Source organism: Globicephala melas, chromosome 1 (genome assembly GCF_963455315.2).
Source record: "Globicephala melas chromosome 1, mGloMel1.2, whole genome shotgun sequence".
NCBI lineage: Eukaryota > Metazoa > Chordata > Mammalia > Artiodactyla > Delphinidae > Globicephala > Globicephala melas.
The window spans coordinates 59435413-59461981 of record NC_083314.1 but is presented as its reverse complement, the minus strand read 5'-3'; the positions used below and the strand labels follow the sequence as shown (position 1 = coordinate 59461981).

The following is a 26569-nucleotide window of genomic DNA, read 5'->3' as shown; positions in this document are numbered from 1 at the left end:
AAGATGCTTCCCTGGGTATCAGAATATTTGGGGTTGGAACAAAAAGGCTATGATTTTTCAAAACAAGATGGTACCTTATGCCTTTGATTCAATTTCATTTCGTTTACTTTAAAAATCCAGTTAACACTGAAGGGAATGTAGGTCTTTTGGTTTCTAAATGGGAGAATGCTTTAAAAAAGTAAGAGGTACCAAGATGAAGACCAAGAAAAATAAACAGTACAATGTGGTGTTAGAAGAAAATTGGAAAAACAGAAATGAAAGGGAAGAGTCAAAAGTAAAGATCACAAAGCAATGGAAGAATTAACAGGATGACTCTGGGTTAGTTAGTAAAGTCAGGTGAGGGGAAGGCTTACTCTGAAATTTGTCCTAGTCGAAACAACTAAAAGATTTAAAGAAGTAATCCAAAGCTCCTAATACAGCAAAAGATAAATTAAAAACAATTCTGATTAAAAAGGAAAAATATACTATAAAATATTTATTTAATAAATAAGTTTATAATCTATACAGAATTGAATAAAAAGTACAACAAATTATTTTCACTTCTTTACAAAACTGCATACAGTACAACTTGCAAATTGGGTTCAGCATTCTACAAATAGGGCCACACACCAAGATGTAAACTTATTATTGTCTTAAATAAGTAAAGGCCCTAACTGTGTACCACAAACTTTGAATTAAATTCCAGGGAAATACTGCTTTAGTATTGATTGTACCACAGTCTATTTTATTTAAAAAATTAAATAAAATTCCTCAAATACCACTTTTCTACTTGTTTCTGAGTAAACAATTCCCTATGTAGCAAAATAAAACACAACAAAGACAAAATATAAAATTAGAGGCTGCTATTTACAATATCACTTCCTCTTCCCTTACTTAGCTAGTGTTCTTTTCCTTTCCCTTATTCAGAAAGGAAGGTGAGTGGAAACTGACTTATTCTTATCATTCATTTGCTTCTAGAATTCCTGCTTACGTAAATGAATATGTCAGTTTTGGAATCCTGACACTATTATTCAGTGTTTACCTATGTCGTTCTAAAAAAGTTAACCTAGTTTTGTTTTTTTTTGTTTTTTTTTTTAAGATTAGGCAACAAAATTGGCTTCAAGATAGTTACGTCTCAGGCTAGCAGCCACTTGGTAGACTAACTTCCCAATTAAATGTGCACAGAATAACATTTTTTTCAAGTAACCTGGAAATGGAATCAATAGCAATTCTTATTTTAAGCAGATATTCAAGATGATCCACCTTTAGAAACAAAGGCAGATTTAATGTACAAAATACAGGAACTAAGTCTATCCTAGTTCCTGTCCCACCAAAATAATTAATAAGAGTCTCAGTTTGAGAAAAAGACCTTGGAATGATCCAACTCTTAATGACATCTTTATCTTGAATAAGAAGGATAAATAATATAAAAGCTATAAATGGAGATGAAGTTATTTTTAAAAAGACTTTTCCATTTTATTTTGGAGATAAAAGTGCAAATACAAAATGGGTTAGTTGTATCTTTAGCCCATTTAGTAACTTTTCATCATAGAATTAATAGTCCTTCACACTGAAGAATAAAAGACAAGCAAACCTGCCTTAAGTTTTCTGATTAGGTCACTTAGATTTTTAGCAGGCCTCAAAACTTGCCTTACTATTTAACTAAATTAGCTTCTCTAGGAAGCATATGAATAATGTAAAAATGAAAAATCCACACAAATACATAATTGTCAAGATGGGAATTGAGAATATTTACACAATGAATTTTTTAAAATAAATTATTAACGACACATATTCCTTATAAAACACCAAACCAGAGCACATATTGTCAGTGATAGGAACAACTTTCATCTGCAGAAACACAAATGCACATGAATAACACAGAAATAAGAATTAAGTTGAACAGAGGCAGGTGCTATTAGAACATATTTCTGTTCTGACCTGTAACACCTGTGGCCCCTGTGAAGCCCTGGTCCCACCAGGCCAAGCATCTGGCTAATCTGATACAGAAGTACTTGACCTATGAAACACCAGACTCACTTGCTAGCAAGTATACACCACCATGTGCTGCTTGATTGCTCTTGATTACTTGGTTTTCAAAAGCAAGCTCACTTTCAAATCAGAAAAAAGTCATCCTTATATTGGCTCTCGTAAATAATCCATGAAGTACACTTCACTTCTGAACAGTATTCTATTACTCTAGGAGGACAAGGTATAGTCAACTGGCTGCTTTGAAGCCATGAAATGCACACTCATAAATATGTGTCTACACTTTAAAAAATTAAATACATCCAGGCACAGCTGCTGTGCAGAGTTCTTGTGATAAGAAGCTCATTAGCAGTGTGTTATGAAGTGGTCACTTGAGAACTTGATTCTGGATCTTGGGGCTTTCTGTATTTCTTCAAAATATTGACTGCACCATTAGTCAGGAAAACCACAGCAATGAGTGCAAAATAACCAGCGTAGATGAAGAACTAAAGAGGGGGAAAGAATAATTTATAGAATTATCAATTAGAAGGTAAGCTCTTTTATTACATATATGTGAACAGACTCCATAATTAAAGGTATATTCAGTTTCTCTATAACACTTCAAAAAACATTGTGTGCTTAAACAATGTGCCAGGCACTGAGGATACAAAGAGGCAGCACAGCATGGTGATACTGAAGGCTGATTCTTGGGTGCAAATCCCGACTTCCCCCTTACTAGCTGTATGACCTGGATTGAGAGACTCAGTCTCTGAGCCTCAACTTCATTTGCAAAACATTTTGTAATTCATAATATTTCCTAATTGCAGGGTTGTTGGGAAAGGATGAGATTATGTATGCAAATGTTTATTAGCACAATGCTAATGCTGTTAATACTATCGTTTTTATTTTTGTTGCTGTTATAATTGAATCTTGCTGTTATAATTGAATCAAGCTGATATGATTAACAGGCCAAATTCTGAATATCAAGACCTCTACTCTTGCCCAGAAGAGGGCAGTAGAAGGTCAACTATCAATATATTCCATTATAAGATTACTTTTTATAAGAATCTTCTCTAAGCCAATTTTTTTTTAAATTTTATTTATTTTTTGACTGTGTTGGATCTTCGTTGCTGCATGCAGGCTTTCTCTAATTGCGGCAAGTGGGGGCTACTTTTCATTGCGGTGTGCGGGCTTCTCATTGCGGTGGCTTCTTTTGTTGTGGAGCACGGGCTCTAGGCACATGGGCTTCAGTAGATGTGGCACGCGGGCTCAGTAGTTGTAGCTCACGGGCTCTAGGGCACAGGCTCAGTATTTGTGGCGCATGGGCTTAGCTGCTCTGCGGCATGTGGGATCTTCCTGGACCAGGAATTGAATCCGTGTCCCGTGCATTGGCAGGCGGATTCTTAACTACTGAGACACCAGGGAAGTCCCTCCGAGCCAATATTTTAATGTAACTATGTTGTTTATCAACATCATCATCATTTTTGTTCTTAAAATAACTTACTAACTACTGATAAGCTAACACTCTGAGCCAGGTCCTTTAAAATTCTGTTTCATTTTCCTATAGGAAACTCGTTAATTAATCATGGCAGTTACAAGTTTCAGCACAGCCCACAAAATTCTATTATTCCATACGTTTAAACCTACCACTTCTATAGCAAGATGACAAGCACCTAGTTACTCTTCTACCCTCCACCCCAGATGAAAGTACCTAGCCCTTGAGAGGTCTTCTCAAGGTTTTTATTGCAGGTAGTAACTGGGAAACACTTAAGTAATTCTTACTTAAAAGAAAGTAATAAGTTCCCATTCCTCTGCTCTGTCCACCCCCTCCCCCATCCTTTTGTGAGGCAGCATGATGCAGTGGGAGATGCCTAAGCTTTGGAGTCAGATGCTGGTTTGAATCCTGGTTCTGCCATACTATTATTGACTGTGACCTTAAACAACACAACATCTCTCAGACTCATTTTCTTGATGTCTAATCCTGATAACAACACTGCACAATTCTATATAAAGTACCCGGCACATAGAAAGCACTCAATGCACATTACCTATTTCTCTTTTAGACCTCCTCAGTAAAAACAAAGTTACTTACTGCTAACATGTTAGGTCTTTGTATTCTAAGAAAACTAATATGTAAGGAAGGAATAATGGAGATGGAATCATTTGGGCTGAGATGAGGTACGGTAGGCACTTTTTTATTCAATTGCCCATTTTGCTGAAGTACAGAACAAGCCCTACCTACAACTCACAATCAAGAAGGCATATACAACTATACAATTCCTGAGTGAATAAAATTATTCACACTGTCTCTGTTTGTGCAGGTGTTTTCTCAATAGGTCATATGTTAAGAATCATAATGCTATTCAGCAACAGGAAGCCATTACCTTGGTATTTGGGTGAGGGGTGTTTTAAATAAAGAAGCAGGAGACTTAGAGAGCTTTGAGGTGAAGCATGGCATCTCAAACATGAGATGTAGTATTCCAGGCACAGAATTTAAAATGGAGGGAAATAATGGATGAGGAAGCAGAAGGGCTTGGCCTGGAAGGAACCAATATTACCTCTCAGCTCCACCAGGCTGGTTAATTACACACAGAAATGTTCTAGGGCCTCATCAAAAAGATGATATTGTTTGAATTTGTTTCCATGAAGCATGCTCCACTTCTGTTACCCTGATCAACTCATAACATCTTCAGTACCGAAACAGAGATCTTACCTGAGGGGTAATTTCCAAGCCAAGGCCACTGGCATCTACCACAATTAGAGTAAGCAGAGTCTGCAGTGCCAGAGCGATGAAGGTATTTACACCAAACACTAGGGCATAGCGCTCCACGCTGAGGTTTGCAGCAATCTGAAAACTTAAAAAATAAATAAAAAGAATGCATAGACAAGAATTACTTCCAGGATAGTGTGAAGAGTAGCCCGTACTTTCTACTGTCAATTCCCTTCCCAACCAAGTGAAGAATATTTTGTTGCTAAATGATGTAAACCCCATGCAAACATCTGAAAACAGCAGGAACATTTAAACAAGGAAATAAAGAACCTTGCCTAAATGCTTCCTCAGGAGAAAAACTGGCAATACACATATAATGCTTCCTCCCATTTGCCTCTTTTAACCAGAAAATTTAATTTGTAAAGAAACCAAAAAGCTAATCCTGTCAGCTCTTCCTAATGGTTCTTTGAATCAAAATACATACGTTGCTATAGTGATGAGTAACATGTAGATGATTCTGAAGACAACGTAGGATGCGTAGCACACCCAAATGTTACCCACGGTGTCCATGATGTACACTGCAGCAGCAATCAGGAGAGAAAACAGAGACAATGTCAATTCTCCCCAAGTGGACCAGGATAATTTTATGTAACCAACTGCAAACACAGCAACAGCACCTACAAAACAAAAAGAGAAAATTTGTCATTTTGCTACACAAATACTATTTCAATAAATTAAAAATTCATCTTAGATTATTACATTTTAAGATCTTTTAACTTTTAAACAGGGTAGCTTAAGATTATGGAGGGCCTTGAAAGACAGGCAGAGAATTTTGGACTTGATGGAATAAATAGTATGGAGCCATGGAGAGATGATGAGAGACTGAACTAGGGCAGCTGGTAATGAGAAGGAAAAGGAGGATACAGAGCCAGGGATGCTGCTAAGGAAAAACTACTGAGGCGGACACAGAGGCGAGAATCAAAAAGAACCACTGCTTGTAGCTTGGCAACACGGCAGGATGGCTCATCTCTCTTCCCAACTGAGGGGCAGTTTATTATGTGGTAAAATGATGATGATTATGATAACGAAAGCTAAAATGTATGGAGTGCTTTCTAAGTGCCAGTCACAGTTTTAAGTGTTTACAGAAATCATATAAAGTTTTCCAAAACCTTCTGAGGTGGGTCGACAAATTAGAAAGGGACAACAGAATAAAATGGCCAAAGACACAGGCTCTGAGTTCAAACCGCGACTTTACCACTTACCATCTATATCATCTTGGCCAAGTGATTAACCTATCTGTCCACAGCTTCCTTAACTGTAAGCTGGGGATAATAATTACACCTATCTTAGGAATTCTGTGAGGACTGAGTGAACATACATAAAGTCTTTAGAGCAGCGCTTGGCACATATAAACAATATATTTGCTACTGCTGTTATAAAGTATTGTATAGGTTACTCCAAGTTTTTCAACAAGTGGCAGAAGAACCCAGTAAATCAGAGATAATGGAAACCTAGATAAGAAGACAATTTAGAGGACTATTATATTAGGTTTCCCAAAGGTTAAAAGAATTTAAGTTTGTTAGTCATAGCCCTCCACCTCATGTGCAATTCTAAATTGTCCTCCTAAATTATAAAATCAGAGCTCAAAATAAGTAATCCATTCTCTGGGGTTACTTCAAACTTGGGAGGGGAGAGAAAATCTGATTATGGTTGACTTCACTACCAGAGGAATCTCCCCCTCCCAAGCTGCCCTACCACCCTGCACTGCTTACCCAGTAAGGTTGAAACGGCCTCCACGCCACCGTTATAGATGGCAGCATGACGAGAAGGCATCACCTGCTCCCACAGGCCCTGTGCATAGTTCACGACTTGAAAATAGCCGCAGGTGGAGAGGGCCCACCACACGGACCAGCAGAGCAGAGGGCGAGAAGAGTAGCACACCAGGAAATCATTCCACAGGACCTTCAGCACAAGGAGACGGTCTGGCTTGGATTCCTACACAGAAAAAGGGAAGAAGCCAACTGTACAGAAAGCAATTGTATAGACTCAATTTTCTATTCAACAGACTTTTTTCTTGTTCCTTGTGAAAACCAATTGCTTATTTCATATACGTGTGTGTGTGTGTGTATGTATAAACTTCTTAGCAATTACATTTATCCCCCTGGGGAAAAAAACACATTCTTATATAATTTTTGCTTTGAATGCTCTATAAACATTAGTACATCCAGCAAATGATATACTGTTTACAAAATGAAGGTAGAAAGATGGTCAGAAATCGCGTACTTTAGCCAAAGGGAGATGACATTCCATATCTCCCCATACAGTGGCAAGCAACATTAAGAATAAGCAATAATTTGGGCTTCCCTGGTGGCGCAGTGGTTAAGAATCCACGTGCCAATGCAGGGGACACGGGTTCAAGCCCTGTTCCGGGAAGATCCCACATGCTGCAGAGCAACTAAGCCTGTGCGCCACAACTACTGAGCCTGCACTCTACAGCCCGTGAGCCACAACTAGTGAAGCCCACGCGCCTAGAGCCCGTGCTCCGCAAGAAGAGAAGCCACCGCAATGAGAAGCCCGCGCACCGCAACGCAGTGTAGCTCCCGCTCACCGCAACTAGAGAAAGCCCACAAGCCCAACGCAACCAAAAAAAAAAAGCGCAATAATTAGCAACCCTAGTAAATCACTGTTCAGGTAGAATCCATGAATGAGAACCTATCAGATTCACTGAAAGATAATAGTTAAGACAGAAATCTTAGAAAGAAATAAATCAAAATATTAGCAGCAGTTCTCTCTGGCTGATGGGGTAATCAGTGATTTTAATTTTCTTCCTTACACTTTTTCTGTTACCCAGTATTTATGGGAAATATTACTATTACAATGAAGTAATAAAGCTACTATGCATGTAACTGAGTGAATCAAAACATTACTGTGTACCATCATCCCTGGACTACGCCAAGAAGTCAATATGAGATTCCAGACATCCTGTGAAATAGCTATCAAAGGTTGCCATAATTCCGGAGCCTCGCTCAGAACATAGGAACTTTTACTTTTGCAACTAACATGGGAAGGCAAAATGAGAGAATCCAAAGGGACCAAGAGGAAGCTAACTGTGAATTAGCATATAAGAGCCAGGATGTGTGACAGGAGCCATGTTACACATTATTAACACCAATGGCAGCAGCATGATTCAACCCGCTTGCTGGCTGGAACCCATATCTTGCACATGAGAACCTACAGATGTAAAATGACTACTCCCACCTGCTGTCAGCCCTTTCTCCTTTATTTTTAAAAACTGAGGTATAATTGACCTTTAACTTTATACTAGTTTTAGGTATATAACAATGATTTTATATTTGTATACAATGTGAAATGATCACCACAATAAGCCTAGTCAATATCTGTCACCATACAGTTATAATTTTTTTTCCTGTGATGAGAAGTTTTAAGATCTACTCTCCTAGCAACTTTCAAATATGCAATATGGTATTACTAATTATAGTCACCATGCTGTACATTACATCCCCAAGACTTATTTACAACTGGGAGTTTTACCTTTTGACTCCCCTTTACCCATTTTGCTACCCCCTACCCCCTTCCTCTGGCAACTACCAGTCTGTTCTCTGTATCTATGAGCTTGGGGTTTTTGTTTTGTTTTGTTTTTAGTTTCCACATATAAATGAGATCATGCAATATTTGTCTTTCTCTGTCTGACTTACTTCACTTAGTATAATGCCCTCTAAGTCCATCCACATTGTTGCAAATGGCAAGACTTCATTCGCTTTTTAATGGGTGAATAAATAGTGTTTCAGTGTGTATATAAATTTGTCCGTATACCACATTTTCTTTATTCATTCATCCACTGATGGACCCTTAGGTTGTTTCCATATCTTGGCTATTGTAAATAATGCTGCAGTGAATTGGTGGGTGCCTGTATCTTTTTGAGTTAGTGTTTCCATTTTCTTTGGATATATACCTAGAAGTAGAATCCTTGAATCATGTGGTAGTCTGATTTTTTTTAATTTATTTATTTAATTTATTTAGTTTTGGCTGCGTCGGGTCTTCGTTGCTGCATGAGGGCTTTCCCTAGTTGCGGTGAGTGGAGATTACTCTTCGTTGTGGTGCACAGGCTTCTCATTGTGGTGGCTTCTCTTGTTGCAGAGCATGGGCTCTAGGTGCACAGGCTTCATTAGTTGTGGCGTGTGGGCTCAGCAGTTGTGGCGCATGGGCTTAGTTGCTCCGTGGCATGAGGGATCTTCCTGGACCAGGGATCAAACCCATGTTCCCTGTACTGGCAGACCGATTCTTAACCACTGCGCCACCAGGGAAGTCCCTGATTTTTAATTTTTGAGGAACCTCCACACCGTTTTCCAGTGACTGCAACAATTTACATTCCCACCAATAGTGCACGAGGGTTCACTTTTCTCCACATCCTCACCAACACTTATTTCTTATCTTTTTGATAAGTCATTCTAACAGGTGTGAGGTGATATCTCATTCTGGTTTTGAGTTGCATTCCCCTGATGATTAGTGACATGGAGCATCTTTACATGTACCTGTTGGCCATCTGAGTGTCTTCTTGGGAAAAATGTCTATTCAGATCTTCTGCTCATTTTTAAATTGGATTCTTTTTTTGCTATTGAGTTGTATGAGTTCATTTTATAATTTGGATATTAACCCCTTATCAGACATATGATTTGCAGATATTTTCTCCCATTCAGTAGGTTGCCTTTTCATTTTGTTGATGCTTTTCTTTGTTGTATAGAAGCTTTTTAGTTTGACGTTGTCCCACTTATTTTTGCTCTTGGTGTCAAATTAAAAAACACATTGCCAAGACAGATGTCAAGGAGCTTACCACGTATGTCTTCTTCTAAGGCGTTTTATGATTTCAGGTCTTACATTCAAGTCTTTAATCCATTTTACGTTAATTTCTGTGCAGCCCCTTCTTTAAATAGAACCTTTTAATAGGTATAGTTAGGTGTTTATAATACCAAGTTAAATGCTACTCTTTTCTTAGCTCAGTTATATGCAGAGGGAGATGTGTCTATTATCAAGCCAATAGCTAGGATGGAAACTTGAGAATAAGTTTGCTTCTTTTATTGTGCTGTTGAAGGACACAATCCTAATTCTTGCTATAAACAATGAACATTTTTTTCATGACGAAAGGAAGACTATCATTATTTTCTCAGATATTGATATTTCATTACCCAAAACATAGTACAAACATATACAATGAGCCTTAACCAATGGGGACAAATATAGTACATCTGGTTTCAAGGAAAAGGAACCAAAATATGTATCATGGAAGAACTGGTGTTTGAGACAGGCTTTGGGAGATAGATAAGATTAGAATAGAGAAACAATTAAGAACAACATTCAAAGCAAAGGAAACAAGAACAAAATCCCAGAAGAAGGCGCTTTCAAGGTGTACTTAAGAATCGGCAATGATAAAGTTCTCTTCCACCATAAAAGGCTTCTGGGACACTCTGTCCTGCCCTGGCCTGCTGTGCACTTATCTTGTTCCAAGAATACTCATTCTTGCCTTTGCCTGGTATCTCGTAGAGCCCTAGTTCATAAGCCCTAGTTCAGGGGCACTGGAAACCTTTTAAGAGTTGGCACAGAGACCTGCCTTTGGCTACTCTTTTTCAGGGGAGATAACACCTATCTGAGCTTCAAGGACATTAAGCTGCCAAAGGTAGGGGGCACAGCCATATACGGCTACACACTCTCTCCCTCCATCCCAACTCAGACATATCCATTGGCAGGGGCCCAACTGGAGATATCCAGAGGGAAAGGCTGTGACCACAAATGAAAAAAAAATGGGGAGGGTCAAAAGACAGACTTTGTCCTTCACACAAGTCTTTCTGATCCTGACTTTTAGTGCTCAGGGCCAGCCTGGTGAGAAAGACAGAATACTGCCCAACACAAACCTCCCCCCAGTCACTTTCACCATTATGGTTTCAATTCTTTGGGTTCTGAAGGCTATTCTGACATGAAAAGAAAGAAAGATCAGTCTTGAATTAACACTGAGTAAAAAACCATAAAGTTATAAACCTACATGTAGGTTATAATTTCATTTACTATAAAATCTGTACAAACAGTGATATTTAGAAAGGGCACTAAAATATTAACAGTGGTAATCTTTGCACCCAGCAGTTCAGATTATTTTTATGTAGTTTTCTGTATTGTTTACTTAAAAAATTAAGTATGAATCTTTTAAATAAAATCAGTAGAGCTCCAGTTCCCTCACCTGTAAAATGGAGACAGTGATACCTATATCATAGAGTTTTAATGATAGTAGTTTTAATAAGAATGAGATAATGAATATAAGATTTTTGGCACAGTGTCTGGTACCCAGGTCAAAATAAATGGGAGCTGAGATGATGAATCAGCAGCGTACTTGTCTACACTCAGATGAGAAAAATTTCTGAATCTTAGGCTTTTTACAGTAAAATGGAAATTAATGCTTACTTCAACAGGTTATTGCAAGAACTAGATAAGCATTATTCAGTATGTAGCAAGTGCTCAATAAATGTTGGTTTTCCTTATATTCTATTTACCATGACTCATTAACATAATCAACAAATAGGTCCTGAGTGCTGTTATTCAACTTTGGACTTCCAGGCCCCATCTGCCTGTTAGCATTCACTTCTTAGAGTTTCAACTGCATGCTGTTTGTCCTCTACCTTGCTCCATGCGGCTCTCAAGCCCTCGTAATATGACCACATTTCTCGTGCCACATGTAAAAATTCTAACATTTTGCAGATACTGAATTAAAAATCTATTGTTTACATTGACTCCACCATTTTTATTTTCCTGGTGTGTTCATTAGAAAATTCAAAATTACATATGTGCCTGGCATTATGTATTTTTTGGTGAGCAGTGATCCAGAGGATGGAAATGTATGCCTCCTTCGACTCCTTAAACTTAACCCCACTCTGGGGCAATGTCCCAGTCAGGCAGAAACTGCAGGTGGAGCTGGAGACCTTGAAGAGTTTGGCTATACTTCCAGCTCAGCCCAAAGCCCAAGGATGATTCTGGACTTTCATTCTGACTCGTGCATTTCAGATCTTTCTGGGTTTGGACCTGGTATATATGTCCCTCCCAGCCCGCCCTGCCTGCCCCTTCAGTTGTCATCCCAGCAGGATCTCGGTGGCTTGGGCACTTCTGGGTTTTTTGGGGGTTTTTTTTTGGCACTTCTGTTCTTAGCGGCTCTCTCCTCCAATGTTACCAGGTGGGAGGGCAGGCGGACGCACAGGCGCTGATGCCAAATCTGCCACCTCGGGCGGCGGCTGCTGAGCCAGGTACCCTGCTCTCCAGCTTTCCCGCTCTGGTGGCCGGGGACCCAACCTGTACAGTTAGAGCCGGCCGGAGGAGAAGGGGCAGCTGCCCTGCCAAGAAGCTCATCACCCTCAAGGCAAACACCTCCAACCCTCAGACCCCCGGGAGATTCAGAAGCGCTAGACGGTCCAGGGGCGCGCATCCTCACCTGCGCGCCCCAGGGCCTGACGTGTACTCTGCGCATGCGCCACCCCTCCCTAAACTTTTGCGCCCTGCGAACACACGCCCATTGTTCGCTCACAGGTTGCAGAGTATAAAAAGGCAACAGGCCAAAGAGAGCGCACTCCGCTTTTGGCCGAGTTGACAGCTCGGCCAAAGGAGAGTGCTCGGAGCCCAGCTCTCTATCCAAGGACCGACCTCACCCAAGTTCTCTAGGGGCAGTTACTTAGGTAGGCCCTGCCCCTCACCCCCGCCCCGGGCACTGGGGGACCAGCACCTGCCAGGAGGGTTCGGCTGCCCCCAGCCCGCTCCCCGCGCCCACCGACTTCCCGTGGCCGGCCCGGGTCACCCAGCTGTCTATGGCCAGCTATCCACTCGCAGGCCAGCCCACAAGTGTCCAGTGACTCTGCATCTGCGCTTTGCCACAGAGTCTCTGAGACCCCATTCTACCATCCCGCAGATCCTGCGCTCCTTTCTGGGGGTCCTTATCTCCATCTGCAGTCGAGGCCATCGGAAGAAGGCGGTGATGGGTGCTCGCACCTCCACGACATCCCGCAGCTCAGTGTCCGCAGTGGACACAGTCACTGTCAGTGTGGCGCGGGGGCAGCCAGTGCTGCCCACGACACCCAGCTGTGTCCCGAACTACAGCACAGATAAGACGGTGTTGAGGGCCCTGGGAGAGAGCGGGCAAGGGATGGCCAAGCAGGAGGAAGTCCCCACAGTCACAGGGAGGAACGAAGACCAGAGAAGCGGCCCCGATGACACCGGGGGCGCACGATCTGCATTTAGGCCCCTGGGGGGCTCCTTCTTCGTGCCCAGGCCTGGACCTCTGCAGAGAGACCTCCACGCCAAGAGGGCAGAAGACAGATCCAACAGGAAACTGCAGACCTCTTGTATGAGCTCCTGCCCCCAAAGAAACGCCATCACGAGCTCATATAGCTCCACCCGAGGTTTCCTGCCAGTGAAGAGAAGGAGGGGTCCCGCCATACCGCAAGGGCTGCCCCAGAAGTCTGCAAAGAAAGGGAGCAAGGAGGGCCCTCCGTCGCCCTCTGCAGCTCCAGTGGTTTCCCAGAGGAAAAGCCAGCCTGACAAAGATGCAGAGGCAACAAGAGGGCAGAAACGGCCCTGGAGGAACGGCTCCCTCACACCTGACGGTCCCAGGCCCCGAAAACGCAGGATTCCTCTGCTGCTGCACAGGCGAGGGGAGCCTCTGAGGCTGCCCCCAGCCCCTAAGCTGGGTTTCCGGGTCACCAACGAAGACCTAGACTCGGAGAAGGAAGCAGCGTTCCGGCGCATCAACAGTGCGCTGCGGGGTGAGACCTAGGCCATCGGAGGCCTGGGCGCCGTGCAGCCTTCCTGTCCCTTCCTGCTGCCTGCCGCAGGGGCTGCTTCTCCGCAGAAAATGTTTCATAGTTATTTCTATTTTAATATGATCACGGTACATTAAAATATATTAGTGCTTGCCTGTGAATACTAAGGTCGCTTGACTTGTAATTTTCTATATTGTTCTATATTTTTGTGACTAAAGGCATTACATGGGGGAATTAAAAGAATATCTTGAAGCGATTTTGGCTTTTGATCTGCCACTAATTCCTATTTAACCTTAATTCAGGGGTCGGATTCTTTGACCCAAGGAAACAGAATAGTATAAAAAGAAAGAATGTGAGTGTCAGAGGGTGGCAGTGATTAAGTATAGCAAGAGACGCCTTTGCAAAAGTTACTGTTGGTCCCAGAAGACTCTCACTTAGCTGTGTGACCCTGGGCAAGTCACTTCACCTAAATATCTGAATTATAGGGCTGTGCTGATGATTTAAAAGTGACTGGGCACGGTGGACGCTCATAAATCCTGGGTTCTCAATAAAGCCACTGCCCTGCTCCTTGGTCCTTTGGAATTACTATATTAGTAAAATTTATACTTGACAGTAATTTTAGCTTAAAGTTTATTTTGTCTATTTCATCTCAGCCTTTTGGCTAAGATCAAGTGTAGTATCTGTTCTTGTCACTTTAAATAGCAAGAGAAAAGAAAGAAAAATAACGGGCATGCCCCCACACTCTTCAGACAATAGGAGCCTCTTAACCTGTTCCTTTGTCCAGAGACACAGGCCATTTCTCAGTGAAGGCCTCTGCCATCACTGAGGTTGCAGGGGAGATGTGGTAACTGGGGAGAAAAAGACCAATGGGGATGACCCCCTCACTCCTCAACATGCAAGCCCCCCACTTTCTCACTTGTCTAGCTAGAAATAAAAGGTTGATCCCATGGTTTTAACTTTCAGCTGCTGCTGGACTTTGCATGCCTTGCGTAAGCTGGGAGACAGAGGCAGGAAAAAACCCACCATAATCACCCTGTTAAGGCCATGAAATTAACTGCCCTGCCCTTATGAAATTAACACTGGAGTAAGAGAGACAGATGATAAACACACACATAAAAGAGAGCTTATAGTAGGAATAATACTATAAAGAAAGTAAAAAGGGTAATGGGCTAGCAAGTGACTTTGGAATGGAGTAATGATTGCTAAGAGTGTTAAATGGCTTTCTGAAAAGCTGATGTCCGAGCTGTGACCTGAGTGACATAAAGGAACCAGCCATGAAGATCAGAATGAAGGGCAGTCCTGACTGACACAAATCTCCTGATTTGAAGTTCTGAGGTGGGAACAAGCTTGATGTGTTTCAGCCCAATTGAGAGATAAGGTCAGAGAGGTTGGCAAGCAGCCAAATTGTATGGCGTTTTGTAGGCCATGATCAGAATTTTGCATTTTGTTCTATATACAATAGGAAAATGTAGGGGGAGGGGATAACTAGGGTTTAATGCCTAGACTATGAAGATTTAAGTCAAGGGCTGATGATTTCAATTAAATTACTTCTGTGTATCCCTACATATGTGAGGGACTGGAGAGGAAAGGAGAAGTTGTTCATGGTATGCCTGGGAAACAGAAGAAAAAAGAGAGTACCTTCACATCAGTCAGCTCACAAAACTCAGGATTCTAGAGTCAAGTAAAGCTTAGTGATCATCTGATTTAACACTCTACATTTAGGGGTAGCCTAACTCAGTTAAAGAAAAAGAATTTGTGGGACTTCCCTGGTGGTCCAGCAGTTAAGACTCCGCACTTCCACTGCAGCGGGCACAGGTTCCATCCCTGGTCGGGGGAACTAAGATACCGCATGCCACGTGGTGTGACCAAAAAGTAAAAAAAAAAAAAAGAAAAGAAAAAGAGAAAAAAAAAGAAAAAGAACTTGTGATGGAATTAGTACCAGACTCTCATAACTCTTCATAAGGCCCAGAATACCTTCAACAAATTCAAAGGGAAGATGAGAAATTATTTACAGCCTCACAAATAAAGATCTACAGTGAAGGTACAAAGCTGTTCTTGATTATTCATATCTAATGATAAAGATAATAATAGAAATTACCGTGTATTGATTACCTACTTATGTATACTAATTTGAAAGCTCTACATGGCTTTATTTAATACTTGAAATAGCCCTATGAGGTAGGTATATGAATGAGGGAACTAAAAGTCACAAAGAATTAAGAAACTGGCCCAAGGTCACCCTGCTGGTAAGTACTAGTACTGGGGACTGCCTCCCTTCTTCAAAATCCGCTATACTCTGCTTCTATAAATGATATTGAGTACAAGATAAAAACAGTTATTTTGCTGCTGTCTGTGTTTTATGGAACTCACACACACACACACACACACACACACACACACAAAGAATGCTTCCTAATAGTAAAAGGTGTCAGTCTACAAATAAAAGTATAGTTTTATTAACAGATATTTATTAAGCATTAATCTCATGTCAAGCCCTGTGCTAAAGAGTTGGTTTAATTTACATCATTTCTAATGGATAAGCTACTTAAAAAAAATCATGTCCAACTATATGCCAAGCACAAAATGAGTCCAGTTGCCTGTTTGGGAAAGAAAATCACTGGCTTTGGCAGCTCCTCCTCCTGCAATGTCAGCACCCTCTGCCCCAAAGCAGTAGGACTCATTCTGAAAATCAACTTACAAATACTCTAAGATAACTTGTGGACTGGGCTATCACTTTGACTTCTACCTCATTTTCCCTCTTTTTAAGTCAAGATAAAACCACCCACTGACCTAGAACTCTTCTTTACTGTAATTACCACGATTATCATTTATGGTTCATTGATGGGCTTTGTCAACTTAAGATGGCACTGTGATCTCCAATATCCACATTCTAATTTTCCTTCAAGCTCGTCAAAGAAAAGCAAGCAGTATTTTAGGGCTGTACAGCTGCCAAGCAGCACTGCTTGCCTGTCCTGGTGTCGGTAGCTGAGCCAAGGAGACCATGAAACTGACTTGAATCCTAATTTTACCTCACCATGGCCAACATGATGGTTCTGACCATGTTGTTATCCCACCGAAAGACTTCACGGAGCAAGGTACAGATTGAAGTGGATTTCATATCTGCTCTAAAATTATGTCTAGGAGTACATGTGTGTAATTTTGCACGACTCACTAGTGTTGGATCTGAATCCTTATCTCTAAAATGAAAGGGTGATGTGACCTAAAGTCCCTTTAACATGCTCTGATTGTTATATGATTTGTGGTTAGAATCACTTCTAACTCTAAAAGTTTATAATTCTTCACCATATCAAGTACTGACATTTTGCATATCTATAAATAACAAATATCAAGGTGGTCTAGGACAGAGTTTTTTAAATTTTAGATTTCACCTCATTAGTTGGTAATAAAATGAGTTTAGTGGGCAGTGATCACATTATAAAAAAGTAAACGAAATGTGTCAGAATAAACCATTGTGTTGTAAAACTTTTGTTTCATGGATGACTTTGAGGGGTTCAAGACTTCAGTGGAGAAAATAACTGTAGATGTGGTGGAAATAGCAAAAAAACTAGAATTAGAAGTGAAACCTGAAGTTGTGACTGAACTGCTGCAATTTTATGATAAAACTTGAATGGATAAGCAGCTGCTTCCAATGGATGAACAAAGAAAGTGGTTTCTTGAGATGGAATCTACTCCTGGTAAAGATGCTGTGAAGACTGTTGAAAGGACAACCAAGAATTTAGCGCATTACATAAACTTAGCTCATAAAGCAGGGTTTAAGAGGACTGACTCCAATTTTCAAAGAAATTCTACTATGGGTAAAATGCTATCAAACAGCATTGATGCTGCAGAGAAATCATTCCTGAAGGAAGAGTCAATCAATGCGGCAAACTTCACTGCTGTCTTATTTTAAGACATTGCCACAGCACCCCAACCTTCAGCAACCACCACCCTGATCAGTCAGCAGCCAACAAGATCGTGGCAAGACCCTCCACCAGCAAAAAGATTACGACTCGCTGAAGGCCCAGATGACGGTTGGCATTTTTTGGCAATTATGTATTTTTAAATTTAGGTATGTATATTATTTTATACATAATGCTATTGCACACATAATAGACTACAGTATAGTACCAACATAAATTTTATATGCACTGTGAAACAAAAAAAACTGTGTGACTTGCTTTATTATAATATTTGCTTTACCTCAGCGGTCTGGAACTAAACCCACAATATCCTTGAGGTATGCCTGTATCACACATAGCTGTCAGCACAGATGAGGAAGATAACTTCCTATCCTTACATACTGTGGACTTCAATTCAGAAACTGGAAGTAGATATTCATCATTTATTGGAATCATTTCACCTATTCATTTAGAAAATTTTTTCTAGAGCTTCCTTTACATACCAAGTTCTGAGGATAGAAAGATGAAGAAGAGACAGACATTGCTGTGGCTTCTAAGACATCTCCAACATGAGCAGTATAATGTTGTGCCAGCAACTCAATAACAAAAAAAACAAACAACCCAATCCAAAAATGGGCAGAAGACCTAAATAGACATTTCTCCAAAGAAGATATACAGACTGCCAACAAACACATGAAAGAATGCTCAACATCATTAATCATTAGAGAAATGCAAATCAAAACTACAATGAGATATCATCTCACACCAGTCAGAATGGCCATCATCAAAAAATCTAGAAACAATAAATGCTGGAAAGAGTGTGAAGAAAAGGGAACACTCTTGCACTGCTGGTGGGAATGTAAATTGGTACAGCCACTATGGAGAACAGTATGGAGGTTCCTTAAAAAACTAAAAATAGAACTACCATATGACCCAGCAATCCCACTGCTGGGCATATACCCAGGAAAACCATAATGCAAAAAGAGTCATGTACCAAAATGTTCATTGCAGCTCTATTTACAATAGCCAGGAGATGGAAACAACCTAAGTGTCCATCATCAGAGGAATGGATAAAGAAGATGTGGCACATATATACAATGGAATATTACTCAGCCATAAAAAGAAATGAAATTGAGCTATTTGTAATGAGGCGGATAGACCCAGAGTCTGTCATACAGAGTGAAGTAAGTCAGATAGAGAAAGACACATATATATGGAATTTAAGAAAAAAAAAATGTCATGAAGAACCTAGGGGTAAGACGGGAATAAAGACACAGACCTACTAGAGAATGGACTTGAGGATATGGGGAGGGGGAAGGGTAAGCTGTGACAAAGTGAGAGAGTGGCATGGACATATATACACTACCAAACGTAAAATAGATAGCTAGTGGGAAGCAGCCGCATAGCACAGGGAGATCAGCTCGGTGCTTTGTGACCACCTAGAGGGGCGGGATAGGGAGGGTGGGAGGGAGGGAGACGCAAGAGGGAAGAGATATGGGAACATATGTATAACTGATTCACTTTGTTATAAAGCAGAAACTAACACACCATTGTAAAGCAATTATACTCCAATAAAGATGTAAAAAAAAAAAATCTAAAATAAAATTTAAGTAAAAAAAAAAAATAATAATAATGTTGTGCCAGTCCCGGAGGTCATTTACTCCAGAGGAAAATACATTTGTCATCCCTAATATAAATCAACGTTATATTGAATGAATGAATTAATGAACCAATGAAGCAACTCAAGATAAAACCAGAATCCAAATGAATTGAGGGACTTTCCTGTCTGCTTTTCACCATTGGTCTAGCCCCAGAGTAGCAACCACCAGGCATTTAAGGCCGTGCTTACCTGTCCCTCCATGGGAGGCTCCTCTGTATTTAGAGGGATTTTTGATTCAACGTCTTCCCACTGCGGAAGGTGGTTAGAAGCTGAGGTATCAGTAGCAATGCCACCATTGTGTACCTTGACGCCATTTGCTCCTTGGCAGGAGGGAGGAACGTGGTGAAAGAAAAGACTCTTCTGTGGCATAGGGAGAAACCAGGCTACAGCGAAAGCCACAGAAACACAGGTAAGAGAGATGACATTCAGGCTGAATAGGGACCAGCCTGCCACTGAGACGAGGATCTGCCCTAGGACAGAGCCCACTGTGAAGCCCACCAAGGTGGCACTTCGACAGTAACTCGTGACTTTCTGGTACATGCTCAGGTCTACCACACTGTAGATGTAGGAGTAATAGGCAATTTCAGTGGCTGTGGCGATGCCATAGAAGAATTCCAAGAACTGAATGGCCAGCAGTCCCTGGGCATAGAGCAGCATGAACCATGTAACAATAAGGCTGAGTCCCTGCAGCAGAACAACAGGTTTATAACGGAGGAAGTCTGTGGCAAGGAACACAGGAAACAACAGCACCAGGTAAGAGTAAGTCCATACTGGATATATTTCATTGAAGACCTGGTAGAAAAAAGATAAAATCCCGTTAGTGATCTCAAAGGACCGGGAACATTCGTAACAATTTATTCTTATGAAACAATCTACCAGTACCTCAAAGATCTCATTTTTATCAACCAAAGAAATCTTGACAACAATTCTGATAATTGTTTGGAATATACTTCTCCGTTTCCACCCCATCGTCTTTTTCCTAATAAAATCTTCCCTATTCATCAAAGCCTAGTTCAAGGCCTTCCTCATCCTGGAAGACTTTGCTGCAGCTGATAGTGTTTGTATCCCACCACCCAAAAAGCTCTCCTGATACTGCTTTGTATGTGTCAGTCTCCTCAGTTACCTCATGGCACTGCTTCTTAACCATGGCTACACATCTCCCAAGGAGCTTTCAAAAATGTGGATGCCTTGCCGCAGGCATTTTTTAGAAACCTCCCAGGAGATTTTATTATGAGCCAGAGTTTAGAACCATTGCTTTATAGGTTCTTTCAGGGTGGACTTGACTTTCATTTGCACAACCTAACAGCTCGCACACTGTTTGGAAGATACTTGGCTCAATAAATGCTTTGGAAACAAATAAATGTTTTGGAATCATTGTCAGTTCTTACTTCTAGCCACAGAACAGGGAGCCATGATCCTACTGTTTGATTAGGTTTCTCTGATTTTAAGTTTCATTTCTTTGGGGTAACATGAATAGATAAAGAAGGTAAATCTGTCCTACAGTCTTAACAGAGTAACTATCTGTGGATGGTAGCATTATAAGCAACTCTGTTGTCCTTCTTTTTGTATGTCTATACTATGAAAAAAAATGGAAGGTTTTTTTTTCATTAATTTTTCATTGGAAGATAGTAGAAATAATATTTAAACCACAAAGACCCCAGCTGGAATTTCTGTTCCATCATTTGCCGTATGATTTTAAGCAAGTTTTTTTTTCAGTTCCTTTTAGCCTTAATCTCCATTATCAGTAAAAGAGAAGTAAAACCTATGCCACAGGGTGGTTTCTTGCAAGGACTAAATGAGAGAGTACATGTAAATCACTTACTCTTTTTTCATACGTTTAAAGACTTAAGGACTGAAGCTGAAACACAGACCACTTGGGACAATACAAATTAACTGAACTGTCGTCCCCATTCTTCGAATAACAATCATTGTAGGAGACTTTTCCCTCTTTTTACACCTACCCCATAGCCTAGTAAGTTCCTGGGGCTTTAAGCGAGTCAGTTTTATAAGTGATCATTTCAAAGTTTGGATCAGTGGCCTCAGTTTTTAAGTGCGTTCTGAAAGGTAGTCTTACTAACAGTCTAAATACTTTGTGATGGAGCAATCTAATCCTTGGGTTTGACTTACTTTTTAACTCTCATGTATACCTCAGTTCACCCAACTAATTGTTTTAAGGTTTTAGAGGAACAATAAAGTAAAAATTTTATTTTTAGTAAATTATTATAAAATAATTGCCAATGCAGAGAACAACTATAAAAGGAAAACATAATCTGAAATACATTCCAGACTTGATTTTTGACTGGCTGAATATCAAAAGTGATTTGTCTAATAGCCTCGCCTTCATGAATTCCGGTCTAATTTGTGTTTGCAAATCATCTAGCAACCTCCATTTACCAGGAAACTTTCTTGTGCCTGAATGTGTGCGTGAAAGAATAATCGAGAACTGTAGAAATGATTCTTATTCACAAGTGTGTAAGTTTTATCAAATGAGGAACAAAGTGCACTCGGCTGACTTAACACAGGGTCAGAGGCTTCTCAGTAGAAAACCAAAGGGTATAAGGGCAACCTTGAGATGAAAGCCGTGAGGAGTGAAGGCTTCCCTACAGACTTCACAGGTGTGCTCCATTAGCAACTTCCCACTCCTTTTTTGCCTATAGTTTTATTCATTCTCCTACAGTTTTCTTAAGTGTGAAACTGCCTCCTCTGTTTGAGTCTGCATATTTCTTCACCTTCACATTTTCCCCAACATAATACTACAAAGCTATTAGCCACCACACTTCCCCTTTAAAAATACCTTCCTTCCATACCCAGTCTTCTTTGTTCTCCACCACACCGCTTGGGACTTTCACTGATTCTTCACTCCAGTAATACTGTCTGCACTTAGACATGTTATATACCCTTCAATACTAGTTGTCCCCAAACGATTAACTGTGAAGTTTTCGTTATATAAACCTCATCCTTTCAATTATCAATTTAAACTGTTTATGCTTATGAGTCTAATTCCACTCCTAATACAAAAACCACAGTTTACGTAATGAAGATAAGGAAAAGCAATGCCAAGTAGAAACTAAAATAAAGGCAAGCAGGGGAAAAAGACCAGATATGTTCTCTTTAACTTATTCTCAATGAGAAACCTGAATTTACTCCTAGGAGAGACATCAACCCAAGAGGACCGTCCCTCCCACAGCATTATCAGCATTATAATAGTACATCTCTACTGACACCACACGCTATGCTAATCACCTCACCTATATGACCTCATTTAATCCAAACAACGCTAAGCGGTAGATGCTTTTATCATCTCTATCTTACAACCAAGGAAACTAGGCCTTATGTGAATTGCCCGAAGTTATCCCAGCTAGTCACCGGCAGAGGGAGTATCTGCACCTAGATATTCTGAATCCACCACCCTAAAATGCCCCATTTCTTCAATCAGAAAACTATTGTTGATCATCTACTATGTTCCAGGCTTACTTCTAATGCCATAAAGTAGCTTTTTCAACCTGCGTAGGGGTGCTTTTATGGGGCTTTCATGAAGAGAGAAGACCAGACAATATGCAGAGCTTAGCCACTGTGTCTCCAAAAGTCTCCATAAGACCCCTTCTCTCTCAATGCCTCCAAGGAGAAGCTGTCACACCAGGAAATGCTTCTTTGATGGATACTCTGAATCCTGAAGCGAAACTTCCTACATGCAAAAATGTACAGGTTACAGACTCTTACTGGCCACACCTGGACGATACCTTCTTATCTCAGGTAAAAATCTGCCGTGTGAGCTAAGGGAACTGATTTTATTCTAAGGTGCCTTTCACAGTTCTTTGGATCAGAGCTTGTTTGTGCTTTCTTCTGAGACAGAGTCAAGGGAAAACAGCTGTTCAGTTTTAAGCTCTAATTCAGATTTACACTTTATTTTAGAATCACATTTCAATTAGACAACTAGTTAGTAAGCACTTATTTGCACAACACTGTTTTCAAACTGTATGGAGATTACGAAAACAAAAAAAGAATAAAATGAAGCCTCAGTTCTCCAGGAGTTCTGAACCTAGTGAAGAGCACATACACGTAAATTATTGACAAGGGAGTTAGGAAATATGGGGGGTTGCTCCTTTGAGATGGACCTTGAAGGATGAGAAAGTTAGATCCACTGGATTTATAACTATAAGATTAACGTGGATGGAGCTTGGGCATGTAGAAGGCAAGGGGAAGAAGGATGTAGTGGGAGATAAGGGTGTTAAGGAGATAAGAGCCAAATTCTGTAAGGCTCTCAATATTAGGCAGAATAGTTTTAAATTTAATGTCTTAAAAGTATCAAAGAAAGGTAGTGAATGTCAAATCCCATGCTGGAAAAGATGAAAGGATAAAAAATTTTTGGTGATAAAGAGCTCTATTTTATTAAAAGTTTGGCTTTCAACTACTGAAAGACAAATTTTAACCTGTTTAAAATTTATAAAGTGATACAGGTTAATGGTTTTCCTGAAATCTAAGAAAAAAAAATCCTTTGAGTGGAAAGAGGAAATTCTGACCTTCTTTTCCTCCTTTTGTCTTTGGCCTCGGTTAACAACAGCTCTATCTAAGATGACTGCTCTTGGACCTTCTAAAGTCTCCTGAGGGAAATACAAAATTCAACACAAATAGACTGACCATGATTTGGCATTTGCTTTGCCTAAAAATCATGTAATATTAAATAAATAAATAACTGTACCTTGGTGAAAACAAGCAGTCAGAAAGGAGAACAAGTTGTCCTATTTATTTCAGTTACTAGAGATTTTTAAAAACCTAGGGTTCCAGAGAGGGTGGACAGAGCCATACTGTGCACGACCATCAGAATCGGCCATGATTCTGAGGTCCTCAGACACAAACGACATCCCTTTCCAGACTTCTGGATTTTTCTTCAAACCCTGCCCTCTTCCTCATCTAATTTGCAGTAACAGAAGTGTGCTATGTTTTTGTTACACATTCAGCAAATGTTTCCTAGGCCTGGCCCCTCTGCTTTATTGCTATACGCCTCGAACATATTTCACTCACCTAGGCAGCTTTCTGATAAGACAGGACACATGATGGCACATCACACAGCAATTCTGCCCAGGGCACTTGTACAAAACAGTTCGGCTTTCAAATATCAACAATGGGAGCATGTTTCTCTCCCCGTGTGCTTCTCTTTCAGGCAAGGTGCACAAACTGTGCAGATCACGTGGCAGTTCACATGAAATTTTAATTGTTAGCAGCTCACAGACAGTATCATTTCTGCTTCAGTGGCTACAATTCAGATTTGGTGTTTGCTGTGGGTCTCCAGAATCATTCTCTCTTGTATTTACTGAAGTAATTGTCTTCTTGGAGAATCATTCTGTTCACAAGAGTTGGCCCTTTCCCCTTTATTATTGTTTTTAACCAATACTATAATTCAAATAGGTAATGAGTAACTCTTACAGTTCCTTGTGGAGTGGTCCATAAGACTGAGAAGTAGATCTGAAGTTGGGTAAAAGTGCCACTTGCTAGGGGTGAGATAATGTGGGAAATCCTCAACCAAGAGTTCAATCCCTTCCCTGTTAAGTGCCCTTGAAAATGGAGGAGCAATGCAACAACAAACTGGATTATGAGTAATTACATCCTGCTCTGACCTGTTATGCAGGGATACTCAAAACAGGTGACTGCTAATCACAGGGTAGAGAGTAAGGTTTAAATGGGAGGAGTACTTCACAGCAGCTGGGGCAGGAAGGTAGCGTGGGAGGAGAAGTAGACATAAGAAATAAGAAACAGCTAACAACTGCCCACTCAGCTTTCACCCTTTTGTTCCAGAAAGGAATACCAGACCTCAGCTTTCTTGCTTTGTAGTGTTCAAGGAAGAGGATGCTGAATCTGCTTTACTTGGGTTTTGTGGTAGCAGCTTGAGTTTAAGTCCTTTTTCAGTTAATATAATGTCTTTCTTTTTCAAAAAACTGGTGTTGAGATTGACCATACACTTTAAAGAGTTAAACACATTTTTAAAGTACACAATGCACTCCAAGTACTTTACTTATAAATCCTCCTGGGGAAGTCAGTCAGCAAAAAGTTCTTGATCATGGACTATGTACTCTTAATTACTCTCAACGTCGCAGCAGAACAGAAAGGAGCAAAACTAACATCCGCGAAGCAACAATTCACAACGCAAGAAAAACTATAATTAAATGCCAACTATGTGATACCATCTAAATATCTGCTTTTATCCCGGGAGGTGGGGCTGGGGGAGTGTGTGGGAAGCGTATTCCTGGACACAGTCTCGCCCAACCAAAAATCAAGACAAGATGATGGGTTCTTGTTGTCTTGTACAGTCCTTATTTGAGCACTTCCATCTCTCAAGGGTAAACAAGGCAAAGTAGGGGAAGGAAGAGGGTGCAGCAGGTAGAGGGAAGATCCTTTCAGAAAGCAGGAGTTACTCAGCATCTGGTTCCTTACTTTCCGGCAGCAAATATTTATTTAAATCTTTACCATGTCCAAAGTACAACCTGCTGTTTTCTCTTTTATTCTCCAAATATTCTCCTCCCCCCCGCCCCCGTCCCCGCCCCCGCCCCCAAGCAGGAACTGCTGGATCAGTCGGAGCAGAGTGGGGCTAAGTTCCATTACAGCATCATCAGCACATCGCCTGAAGCACACGTGAACTGGGGCTCCCGAACCGCGTTTCGAGCCCTTCACCTAAGACACGGCCTATCAATCCAACGCAGGAGAGAAAAACAGCGTGAATTAAGGCAGCGCCCAGCACGGAGCCGCCTTCCAACTGAGAAAAGTCAGCAATCTCTGCTCAGAATGGCTCCCGCGTTTCGAGCGCCTTTCTCACTCCTCCTTTCCTCAGCTACAGCCCCTCCGCCCGCTCTCACCTTTTCCCGTACATCTCGGCGCCCGCGTCCCGCGCCGGCCGAGCCACCTCCCGCCCGCCCCCCGCGCCTACCTCCCTCTTCGTCAGGTTCTTGTCGGGCCCCAGCAGGTACGGGGTCAAGAAGGGCTCGGACGGCCTGAGGCTGGCGAAGAAGCCGTAGGCGCAGAGCAGCGCGGTGGGCACGAACCAGCACTCGCGCGGGACCCGAGCCGTGCGCAGGAGCATGGTGGCCGCCGCCGCCGCCCGCCGTGTCACCGGGCCAGGCACATCCATCTGGGGCGCGAAGGGCGGGGACCCGGCCCGGCCCTTTCCTTCTCCTTTTCCTCCGCGGCCAACCGGAGTGAGGTTGAATCGCTGCCCCAGCGCAGGAACCTGCAATTGCGAGTGGCGCCTCCTCCCGGCAGGGCCAAGCAGTTCTGAAACAGTCGCCTCTGATCGCAATGACTCCCAGCCCTTCCTGATTGCGGGAACCTCACGAGTCGCCACCCGCCCGCTGAGCGGCAGAAAACCGTTCACGCCCTAAGGCCCACCCTCCGCCACCACCTCCCTGCTGAGAGCCAATCACAGAGGACGCCAGGCATTGGCTTCTGTCCCATTGGTCGGTGGCTCACAAGATGCGAACTCGCGGCGGCGGCAGCGGTGGCGGCGGCACGCAAGAGCGCAGCAGACGTACGCTGGCTCGGGCGCAGAGGACTTGTA

The 26569-nt window shown here is 41.5% G+C and overlaps 1 protein-coding gene and 1 pseudogene across 1 annotated transcript; one reads left to right on the top strand and one right to left on the bottom strand.

The window, feature by feature from the left end:
• Positions 1–460: 460 nt before the first annotated feature.
• Positions 461–26356, bottom strand: SLC19A2 (solute carrier family 19 member 2). Its single transcript, XM_030875535.2, has 6 exons — positions 25943–26356; positions 19213–19815; positions 6430–6652; positions 5142–5334; positions 4661–4802; positions 461–2453 (listed from the first exon to the last, which is right to left on the bottom strand). Exons 1-6 carry the CDS (start codon positions 26141–26143, stop codon positions 2325–2327), a joined length of 1491 nt encoding a protein of 496 aa, XP_030731395.1. The 5' UTR covers positions 26144–26356; the 3' UTR covers positions 461–2324.
• LOC132594129 (U2 spliceosomal RNA) lies at positions 14106–14211 on the top strand (annotated as a pseudogene).
• Positions 26357–26569: the final 213 nt, after the last annotated feature.

Coding starts and splice junctions, on each gene's coding strand:
- SLC19A2 (XM_030875535.2), bottom strand. CDS start 26,143: ATGGATGTGCCTGGCCCGGTGACACGGCGGGCGGCGGCGGCGGCCACC. Junction 19,816..25,942: donor AGAACCTGACGAAGAGGGAG/GTAGGCGCGGGG, acceptor TTTTTCTACCAG/GTCTTCAATGAAATATATCC. Junction 2,454..4,660: donor GCTTGGAAATTACCCCTCAG/GTAAGATCTCTG, acceptor CCCCCTCTTTAG/TTCTTCATCTACGCTGGTTA.